The sequence below is a fragment of the Phacochoerus africanus genome, unplaced genomic scaffold, assembly GCF_016906955.1.
Source record: "Phacochoerus africanus isolate WHEZ1 unplaced genomic scaffold, ROS_Pafr_v1 Scaffold_141, whole genome shotgun sequence".
In the NCBI taxonomy this organism is placed as follows: Eukaryota; Metazoa; Chordata; class Mammalia; order Artiodactyla; family Suidae; genus Phacochoerus; species Phacochoerus africanus.
In genome coordinates this window covers 13,004-24,222 of record NW_025927334.1, presented here as the reverse complement: position 1 = coordinate 24,222, position 11,219 = coordinate 13,004, and the positions used below count along the sequence as shown (strand labels likewise).

Genomic DNA, 11,219 nt, shown 5'->3' with positions numbered 1-11,219 from the left:
ACAGTGTAAGATGTATTCTGATATCGCAAAATGGCCCTGTTTCTAGGAATCACCAATTGGTCTTCTAGATTTTAAAGTCGATGCCTTAATGACTGGCAAGAGGCAAATGGTACCTTTGAGGCACCGCCCGGGTCCTTTTCCTTTTTGGGGGTGGGAGAGCCAGCATCCATTGCTGGGCCAGGGATCAAACCCAAGCCACAGCAGTAACCAGTGACAACACTGGAACCTTAACCTGCTGAGCCATCAGGGCACTCCCCAAGGTTCTTTTCCTTCGTATGGTTGGTGAGTACACAAGCATGTTCACTCTGAAAGATTATTAAGCTGTGAGCTTACAACCTGGGGATGTATATGGGTATATGAGACTTATTCTTCAAAAAGTTTATTTGATGAAAAAATTTTAGGAGTTCCTGTCATGGCGCAGCAGAAACGGATACGACTAGCAACCATGAGGTTGCGGGTTCGATCCCTGGCCTTGCTCAGTGGGCTAAGGATCCAGCGTTGCTGTGAGCTGTGGTGTAGGTCGAAGACGAGGCTCAGATCTGACATTGCTGTGGCTGTGGCGTGGGCTGGCGGCTACAGCTCCAATTAGACTCCTAACCTGGGAAGCTCCATATGCCGTGGGTGCGGCCCTAAAAAGACAAAAAAGACAATAAATAAATAAATAAATAAATAAATAAGAAAAATAAATGTAAGTGGGTCTCCCGTATTTTTACTTACTAAATCTGGCAGTGCTACCTGAGAAGAGATGTCATGCCCCTCCCACCCTATTTGAGATTTCCTGCCCTAATCTACAGAGAGCGCAGCAGAAAGAGTACAGTAAGGAGTGGTAGGGGATGTTATAATCAGATTTGCATTATAAGCAAGAGTATAAAAGGTCTCATCTGGAGTTCCCGTGGTGGCACAGTGGTTAACGAATCTGACTGGGAACCATGAGGTGGCAGGTTTGATCCCTGTCCTTGCTTAGTGGGTTAAGGATCGAGAGTTGCTGTGAGCTGTGGTGTGGGTCGCAGATGCAGCTCGGATCCCGAGTTGCTGTGGCTCTGGCGTAGGCGGGTGGCTACAGCTCCGATTGCACCCCTAGCCTGGGAACCTCCATATGCCACGGGAGCAGCCCTAGAAAAGGCAAAAACATTAAAAAATAATAAATAATAAAAATAAAATAAAATAGGAGTTCCCGTCGTGGCGCAGTGGTTAACGAATCCGACTAGGAACCATGAGGTTACGGGTTCAGTCCCTGCCCTTGCTCAGTGGGTTAACGATCCGGCGTAGCCGTGAGCTGTGGGGTAGGTTGCAGACGCGGCTCGGACCCTGCGTTGCTGTGGCTCTGGCGTAGGCCGGTGGCTACAGCTCCATTTCGACCCCTAGCCTGGGAACCTCCATATGCCTCAGGAGCGGCCCAAGAAATAGCAAAAAGACAAAAAAAATAAAATAGAAATAAAATAAAATAAAATGTCTCATCTGCACACAAGCCATAACTGATGCCATCAGCGTCCTGTTTTCCCACAGATGATACACGCAGACCTCACTGGAACCTTTGGTTCCCGCTTGGAATAAGCACCTGAAGCAGGGAGCACATCCCTGAGGAGTGTCGTGTTGTGATTTACAATATGAAATATTAATTTGACCTCCATCCTGATTCTGGCCTAGAGGTCCTGAAACCTTTGGAATTTCCTAAGTGATCAAGAAAAAAGATGGGGGGGTGTCTTTGCTTATGTTAATGAAGTGAGAACCAGCCCTGTGATGTGAGGGAGGAAAATTCCCATCCCACCTACCCAGACCCTCCTGGGCAAACAGGGGTGGGAAGTTGAATCAATTACACTAATCAACGATTTCATCAATCATGCCTGTGTCATGAAGCCTCTGTAAAAACCCGAAAAAGGACAGGGTTTGGAGAGCTTCTGGGCTGGTGACTACGGGGAGCCCAGGGGACAGTGCCGGGCTCAGAAAGGCCAAGGAAGCTCTGTGCCCTTTCCCCCTACTGTGCCCCTGGCCTCCCTCCCTCCCTCCAAGCTCTCTTCCTGAATTATGCTCTTTTATAATGAGCTTATCATCTGCAAAGTAAAACATTTCTTTGCATTCTATGAGCCACTCTGGCAAATTAACTGAACCCAATGAGGAATCTTTGGCATCCCCAATCTATGGCCACTCAGTCAGAAGTGCAGGTGACAATCTGGCACCTGAAGTGGGAGACTCGAGGGACAGTCTTGTAGGACACAGGCTTTCACATTGGGACCTGAAACTGTCTCCTGGCATCTGTGGGTCAAAGTTTAGCTGAGTTGCAGGACACGCAGCAGGTGGTCTATGAATTTCTTGGTGCTCTGAGAACCATCCCCAACCATGCACAGTGGAACCGCCACTCAATCATTTTAGGAACATTGTTCTGAGTATCAAAGGCAGGGGATAAAGGGAGCGGGCAGTTGTGACCCTGCCATTTCTTTTTCTCCTGCTCAATCTCAATCATCATCATCTTTTCTTCTTCATGATGTTTATTGGATTAACCAAGAACTGCATGGTAGGAAAACTCACAAGATTTTCCTCTGGTCTTTCAGGAGTTCCCTAGAAATGGGAAAACATGTATGCTGGGACCTGAGACTTGAAGCTCCAAACCCAGGGGGTCTAAGAGGAAATCCACAGAACAAGAGGCATATTTTGAAAAGATCCTTCCGAGTCTCAGTCACTTTGTAAAAAGAACTCAAAAACACAGAATGGGAAAGTAACGAGATTTATTCTCCTCTCCTCCTTGTTAGCATTCTGTGTTTCCATCTCTGAGGACCTGGGTTAGGACTGGGCTCCACGTCTCCCACCGCCCAGCTCTCAGCGGTAGAACAGGAGCACAGCAGCCTCAGTTATCTCCCGGCTGGGCTGTAAGCATGTGTCTTCCATATCCGTCCAGTCAAAGGCGGAGAAATCCCCACACTGCAAAGGATTGCCCTCTGGGAAGAATCCTCCTCCACCAATGCAGTGCTGGGAGCAGAGAGAAGAGACTAGAGAGGGGTGTGCTGGGGACACCACTGAGACTTAATGGGACAATTGCAGGCATCTGTGGTTGTGGTCCTAATTGGCTTTGCCCCAACCCCATATAAACTCCCTCCAGTGGACACTGAGGTCATGCTCTTTCCTGAAATCCTTTCTACCTTCTTTATAGTTCTTCTCCGACCCCTCAGCCCCTCTTGGGCTCAATCAGTCCCCCAGCTGCTCTTCTTCACGGCTCTGTCCACACCTCACTCTCCCCTGATTATGGCTCCTCACCTCCCATGACATACCAGCATGATCATATGGGGTCAGTCTCCTCCTCAGCTCTGCTTGAAAACCCATATCCAAAGCCACCTGGAGATCTCCTCCTAGATGGCTCTAGATCTAAAACGCCACTGAGCAAAACCCAATGATTCTCTCTCTTGCTGCCCCTGAACTTAGTCCTCTTCTTGTCACCCATCCTAATGGATAGCACAGCGTTGGGGGTAGAGTGGTCAGCATAGCTGCCTTCCACCCTCATGGATAGAACTAAGTCACCCAAAACGAAAACCTGAAGTCTCTTCAGTCTCCCTCACTTTCCATGCCCCATATTCGTTAGCGCCTCAAGAACTGTAGACTCCATTGCCTGTGTATCCATCCTTGCTCATCCAACCTCATCAAGAAGATGCTGGCTCGGAGTTCCCATCATGGCTCAGCGGAAACAAGTCTGGCTGGCATCCGTGAGGACGCAGGTACTATCCCTGGCCTCACTCAGTGGGTTAGGGATCCGGTGTTGCTGCAAGCTGTGGTATAGGTCGAAGATATGGCTTGGGTCCAGCATTGCTGTGGCTGTGGTGTAGGGCAACAGATGCAGCTCCGATTCGACCCTTAGCCTGGGAACCTCCATATGCCATGGGTGTGGCCCCCCCCCCAAAAAAATGATGCTTGCTCAGATCCTCAGTATTTAACACCTGCACCTTGGCACTGGCCTTGTGCTCTCCTGAATCTCTCTGCCCTGAAGCCATGTCCTCCACACGCTGTGCATCATCTTAGCAAAACCAAAGCTGATTAGGTCACTCCTCTGCTCAAAAACCTTTCATCAGCATCATCATCTACCACAAAAATTCTATGTCCCGCACACCATGGAGAAGTATCTGCTTTCCCTGCTTCTTGCAGGTTATTTCCAGTATCAACTCCTGCTTCTGCCCAACATGCACACCTTGCTCCAAAACTGCACAACAGCTCACTGCATCCTCAACACACCATGCTCTCTTAAACACTGATTTTGAACATGTTAGTCACTCAGGCTAGAAAGGCACCATTCTGACCCGTGCTATTGTTGAAATCTGCACAACTTGTAAGATTCAATACAAATGTCACCTTCCTGGAGAATCAACAATGTGCCATTGGTAGAGGTGGAAGCTCCTGTATTGTGCTCCTAGGGCCCTTGTTTACGTTGCTATCACAGGTGATACCATGAGGTTGACATCATGCACTTGCATCTCTGACACACTCAGTCTGAGCTCCTTAAGATGACTCTGTCCCCTTTGCATCTCTGATACCTAGCACTTTGTAGGTGCCCTGTGTATCTAAGATCAGGGAATTGGTGCACTCAGGGGTACATGCAAAAGGGCGTTAATGAGGAGATCCCATCGTGGCTCAGCGGAAATGAATCTGACCAACATCCAGGAGGACGAAGGTTCAACCCCTGGCCTCACTCAGTGGATTAAGGATCCTGCATTATCGTGAGCTTCGGTGTAGGCCGTAGACGTGGCTCAGATCTGGCATTGCTGTGGCGGTGGTGTAGGCCAGCAGCTACAGCTCCAATTCAACCCCTAGCCTGGGAACCTCCATAAGCCATGGGTGCCACTCTAAAAAAAAAAAAAAAAAATGTTGGAAACCCTTTCATGACCTCAACATGTAGAAATACTTTGTAAACCCAGCATTCAAGTACTAATCGTATGTAAGGATATAGATATTGGGCCTCACTGGCAATAATCATATCCAGTGGTCAAAAGGTGAAAACTTTCAGTTATCAAATAAGTCCTGGGGATGAAATGGTGACTATAAGTAAGAATACTGTATTGTCTGTGATAAAGGTTACTAAGAGAGTAGATCATTAGTCTACAGCCACACCACCCTGAACGCGCCCGATGTTGTCTGATCTCGGAAGCTAAGCAGGGTCAGGCCTGGTTAGTATGTGTGGATGGGAGAGTAGATCTTTAAAGTTCTTATCAGGAGTTCCCGTCATGGCGCAGTGGCTAACGAATCTGACTAGGAACCATGAGGTTGCGGGTTCGGTCCATGCCCTTGCTCAGTGGGTTAACGATCCGGCGTAGCCGTGAGCTGTGGTGTAGGTTGCAGACGCGGCTCGGATCCCGTTGCTGTGGCTCTGGCGTAGGCGGGTGGCTACAGCTCTGATTAGACCCCTAGCCTGGGAACCTCCATATGCCACGGGAGCGGCCCAAGAAATGGCAAAAGACCAAAAAAAAAAAAAGTGAAAAAGCAACCCACAGAGAAACACATCAACACACCCCTGTAGGTGAACACACACACACAAATGCGCAAATCATGGCTCTTCCCCAAACTCACATCAGTGTTGCAGCCAGTGACTCTCATCCCAGCACACAGGGCGTTGGCTGCTCTCTCGTTATTAAACACCCTGAACTGGACAAATCCTGCCACAAATTCTCCTGGAAAAGAAGAGGCAGAGAAAAGGCCAAGGATGCAAAGAAGGAACTAGAACCAGCTTCCCTTTGACCAGCTCAGGATGCCCTAAACCAACAGGGCAGGGAGCCCAGCACCTCTGTGGACAGTGGCTGCTACATCCTGGCCCTGACCTTGCATGGAAGAGAAATTCTCCTCTTCGGGGGCAAGAAGACCAAGTTGGGGCTCACAAGAGGTCACTTGTCTGCCTAAGGCTTTCGGACAATTAGACTCCACTGAAAGATCAGCAAGAAGACCGCCAGGTCCAGCAGGAATAAACAATATGGGATGGGGCCATCCGCTCCTGCTGGCACACTTTGGCATCCAGTTATCATAGGCTTATGTTGCCACCTACCATTACCTGCTTTCACTGAAATACCAAATGTGCAAGCAATGGCTCTTATCCTCCCACTGAAGATTTAAGTTCTGTGGCTATATTTTCATGAAAAAATATGCCTTTTAAAAGTGAATAACAAAAGTGAGTTTTCCTCACCACTTTCAAAAAGTTCTCACTTGTCAACATTAGCCTAATTTTGCTTAACTATTACAAGAGGTCATACAGGGTATTGGTTAAGAAGCCTGAGTTTAGAGCCTGTAAAATGGAGAAGGTAGGAATTCTAACGTCATAGTTTTCTCATGATGATTAAATGTTACTAAATCATGACAAGTTCCTCTATAAGAGTTCCCAACGTAGCGCAGTGGAAACAAATCCGACTAGGAACCATGAGGTTTTGGGTTTGATCCATGGCCTTGCTCAGTGGGTTAAGGATCCGGTGCTGCTAGGGCTGTGGTGTAGGCCGGCAGCTACAGTTCCCATTCAACCCTAGCCTGGGAACCTCCATATGCCACCGGTACAGCCCTTACCTAGAGAGCAAAAAAAAAAGTTCCTCTGTAAGAGCTTGGCACCTTCAACATGCTCGATAAGTGCTAGCAAGTATTAATTGCTGGTATTTACATTTGCTCCAAGAGTGCAGGAAAGGACTGATGACTGGGCTTGGGAAGCAGACACTCACTTTGTCCATAGGGTGAGTAATAAGATGCAGTTTTCTGAGCATCACCAAAGTCATAGACAACAGGAATGGCTGGGCCATTGTCAGTCCAACATTTCCCTATTCCGTATTTCACTGGGTATTTCTGCAAGGACCCAAAACAGAGGCTGTGTGAGGCCAGTAGAGAGGCTGCCACATGGGGAAGTCGGGGGTTTGGCGCCCTCAGTTCTCTTGTTATGTAGAAATCGGCCTGGATAACAGGGATTCCCTTCTCTCCACAGCCAGGTCCCTCACCAGCCTCCAGCCCCTTGTCCTCCTCCCACGATGCCCCCATTCCTTCTCCCACAGGGCTCTCCCCCTGCTTGGCTCTTTATCCCTCTGAAAGAGGCAGCCCAGGTATCACAGTGACCCACAGGGAGGAGAAAGCCAAACACAGGCACCTGCTAGTGAAAAGGGACCCAGAGCAGACGGACTCCTTATCCCAGGACTTGACGCTCCATTCACCAAAGGAAGAACCCCCCACCCACAGCCAGTGGCCCCATATACCTGGTAGAGTCCAAACAGATTATGTCCCAGCCTCTGGAAGAATCCAGTATTGGTGCGGTACCTCAGCAAGGAGCTGTTCCTCCACTGCTGCAGGGGAGACCGGTTGGGCACATGCCAGATGCCCAGGTCCCGGGCTTGGATGTCATAGTAGCCAGGGTTCTAGAGAGTGACATGCAATGAGCCTGACCAGCCCATGAACCCAACCAGCAGCAGACCCCACACTCAGCCCTCTGCTGAGTTGAGAGGTCTGGCCTCCAGGCGCACAGGTGGCCAGCTGCACTCAGACACTCCCTTCCAGTAGGTGGCAGTGCCCCACCTCCCAGCAGACTGCTTGGGAGGAGGAGGTGATTCAAGACATGGAATCCTGGAGTTCCCATCATAGCTCAGTGGTTAATGAATCTGAGGTTGCAGGTTCGATCCCTGGCCTCGCTCAGTGGGTTAAGGATCTGGCATTGCCTCGAGCTGTGCTGTAGGTTGCAGATGCGGCTCAGATCCCGCACTGCTGTGGCTGTGGCATAGGCTGGTGGCTACAGCTCTGATTAGACCCCCAGCCTGAGAACCTCTATATGCGGGTGCGGCCCTAGAAAAGACAAAAGACAGAAAAAAAAAAAAAAAAGACATGGAATCCTCTCTTTCTCCCTCCCCAGCCCTACCTCCACACCCCCGCCTCCACCCTCCCTTCCACACCCTGGGGTCCAGCCACACTCAGCAACTACCCTTTCCTAGCTGGGTGGTCAGGGCCACCAACCTTGTAGTCATCGCTGGTGGCCGCCTCTGCAGACCCAAAGGTGTTGTAATTGGCCCAGTTGCCATCTCCCTCGGGGTAGTCGGCCCTGCTGCCCTGCTGACTAGACCAGCGGTCACCCAACGTGCATTTCCCAGCCATGTGATTCTCGTGCACACTGGCCACCAGGGTCCAGCCTCCGCCCCCAGACGTCATGTCACAGAAGGTCTGGTAGACGACACCATTCTCAGTGTGGAGGAAATACAGGCCATCTGCAGAGGGAACCAGCCCACAGGCCCCTGCCTGAGACCACAGGGTTCTTCTCAAGACCCCCACCCAGAAAGACCCTCGGAATCAAGAATGCATTCAGGACTGCCCATCGTGCCACAGCAGAAATGAATCTGACTAGGAACCAGGAGGTTGCGGGTTCCATCCCTGGCCTCACTCAGTAGGTTAAGGATCTGGCATTGCCATGAGCTGTGGTGTAGGTCACAGACTACAACTACAACTACAACTGGGATCTGACATTGCTGTGGCTGTGGTGTAGGCTGGCAGCTACAGCTCCAATTAGACCCCTAGCCGGGGAACCTCCATATGCCACAGGTGTGGCCCGAAAAAGCCAAAATAGAAAAAAAAGAAAAGAAAGAAAGGCCCTAAAAAGCCAAAAAGAAAAGAAAAAGAAAGAAAGAGAAAGAAAGAAATAAAAAGAATAGATTCAGAAGGCTCCACACAATCCATTTGCTGGAGGACAAATCTCTTCACATCATCTATGAGCAGGGACTTGCCTGCCTTTGCTCCCTGCTATCTTTTCAAAGCCTTTATAGAGCAAACATCCTAGAAGACAGAGATGGTATCTCCCTCTGAACAGCGCCTGCTTCTCTGGCCAGGAGAGGCCAGAAATCAGCACCCAACCACATCAGGATGTGGCCTCTACAAGTCAGAGTAAACGGTAGGCACGGTCACTGCCTATGAGATAACATTCAAGTTCCCTAAGCCCAGAGATCCTCTCCTGGACCCATGTGCAGTGGGCCAGCCAAAAAAGAAAAAAATAAATAAAATGAAAACAAAAATAGGAGTTCCCGTCGTGGTGCAGTGGTTAACGAATCCGACTAGGAACCATGAGGTCGCGGGTTCGATCCCTGCCCTTGCTCAGTGGGTTAACTATCCGGCGTTGCCGTGAGCTGTGCTGTAGGTTGCAGACATGGCTCGGATCCAGCGTTGCTCTGGCTCTGGCGTAGGCCAGGGGCTGCAGCTCCGATTCGACCCCTAGCCTGGGAACCTCCATATGCCGCGGGAGCGGCCCAAAGAAATAGCAAAAAAGACCAAAAAAAAAAAAAGACAAAAAAAATGAAAACAAAAATAAAAAGGCTTGCCCAATCTTTTCCAGCCCCATTTGTCAGCCTGCTTGGCAAACCCACTGCGTCTTCAGATGTCTCCTGGCCCTACTCACATCACCCTGTTGGGACTGGGATCGGGGAGACAGCACAGGGAAAAGCTGATACTCTGACTACTGCTGTGGCTGTGAATAACACATTCTCTGTCTCCACCTCAGGAGGCTCGTCTTTTCTGCCAGCATCTATGAAACTGTGGCCGGCTAACACGTTAGCTGGAAAAGAGGGAAATATCTTAGACTCATCACAGCTCTGCCCACCAGCCTAAGAGTCACCAGGATCACTGCATTCTCCCTGTGTTCAAAAAATCATGTCTGCTGTGCCAGAGGCAGGGGCTGGGTGGGCAAAAGCCTCAGTATTCCCACTGGACAGCTCCTTGGCTGGAAGCTGGACTCAGAGCAGACACACAATTCGGGCACATTCCTCTTGATCTCCATGACTGGAATCTCCTTTGGATTAAAAATAATAATAATAATTAAAAAAGCCAAAAAGGGAGGTGCTGGACTAGTTTATTACTCACCACCTGCTCTATGGCAACTTTCTTTGATTTCCTTGCAGCTCCGAGGCAGGAAAGACAGAAAAGGGGCACACGATTCGTTCTCCGGGAACCATTCCACAGACTGGGTCGCTGCTAGAGGATGTGAAGATAATTCTCATTAAGAGTCTGATGCCACCAAACCACCCTTCCTGGTCATGGGCTCCCAGCCTCTGCCCACTTCATTTGCTCATCACTGTGCTGTGAGGCCCCAGAGGCCAGGGTCCTCTCTGCTAAGACCAGCTGGCACACATCTAGTACAGACGCAACACTCAAATTCTTCTGCTCAACTAAAATGAAAACTGGGGAGTTCCCATAGTGGCAAAGTGGAAACGAATCTGACTAGGAACCATAAGGTTGCGGGTTCGATCCTTGGCCTTGCTCAGTGAGTTAAGGATCCAGCATTGCCCTGAGCTGTGGTGTAGGTCACAGACGCAGCTCGGATCTAGCATTGCTGTGGCTGTGGTGTAGGCCGGCAGCTGTAGCTCTCATTAGACCCCTAGCCTGGGAAGCTCCATATGCCGCAGGTGCGGCCCTAAAAAGCAAAATAAATAAATAAGAGAACACGGAAAATTGTAACAAATTCTGAGGGGCTAGGAGAGAATTTTAAAAACAAAAACAAAAATAAAATTAAAAAACGAAAACTGTGGAGTTCCCTTGTTGCACAGCGGGTTAAGGATCCAGTAATATCACTACCGCTGCACATGTTCAACCCCTGGCCCAGGAACCTCCACATGGGGAGCATGAGGCCAAAAAAAAAGTCACTGTGCCTATTCTGAGGGGTGGAATTGTGAGAATGGGAATCAGTCAAGGTTGTTCCCTGGACACAGCCCTCACCACCCAGTCCCCTCTAGAATCTCTAGGCCAGAGCCATAGGAGTAGGAATATCTAGAAGGGAACAGCCTTTTTTTTTTTTTTTTGGTCTTTTTGCCTTTTCTAGGGCCACTCCCGTGGCATATGGAGGTTCCCAGGCTAGGGGTCGAATCGGAGCTGTAGCCACCAGCCTATGCCAGAGCCACAGCAACTCGGGATCCAAGCCGCATCTGCAACCTACACCACAGCTCCCGGCAACACCAGATCCTTAACCCACTGAGCAAGGCCAGCGATCGAACCTGCAACCTCATGGTTCCTAGCCGGATTCATTAACAACTGCGCCACAACGGGAAATCCGGGAACAGTCTTTTTTAGAAAAAAATAAAATATAGTTAATTAATAATATTGTGTTAGTCTCAAGTGTATAGCCAAGTAATTTGGAGATATAGATATTCTTTTTCAGATTCTTTTTCCATTATAAGCTTTTAGAGGATTTTGAGTATAGTTCCCTGTGCTACACAGTAGGTCCCTGTTGTTTGACTATTTTATATACAGTAGCATGT

General features: G+C 49.3%; 1 protein-coding gene across 1 annotated transcript; it reads right to left on the bottom strand.

Moving 5' to 3' along the window:
• Positions 1–2,814: 2,814 nt before the first annotated feature.
• On the bottom strand, positions 2,815–8,189 carry LOC125119132 (intelectin-2-like). Its single transcript, XM_047765983.1, has 5 exons — positions 7,942–8,189; positions 7,194–7,352; positions 6,672–6,792; positions 5,545–5,645; positions 2,815–2,964 (listed from the first exon to the last, which is right to left on the bottom strand). The coding sequence occupies exons 1-5, from the start codon at positions 8,131–8,133 to the stop codon at positions 2,815–2,817; spliced, it is 723 nt and encodes a 240-aa protein (XP_047621939.1). The 5' UTR covers positions 8,134–8,189.
• Positions 8,190–11,219: the final 3,030 nt, after the last annotated feature.

What these genes read in the sequence shown, in the direction of transcription:
- LOC125119132 (XM_047765983.1), bottom strand. Translation starts at nt 8,133, where the DNA reads ATGACGTCTGGGGGCGGAGGCTGGACCCTGGTGGCCAGTGTGCACGAG. An exon ending in CCACCAGCGATGACTACAAG is followed by an intron (nt 7,353 to 7,941) that starts GTTGGTGGCCCT and finishes GTCACTCTCTAG; the next exon opens with AACCCTGGCTACTATGACAT. An exon ending in TTACTCACCCTATGGACAAA is followed by an intron (nt 5,646 to 6,671) that starts GTGAGTGTCTGC and finishes CTTCTTTTCCAG; the next exon opens with GAGAATTTGTGGCAGGATTT.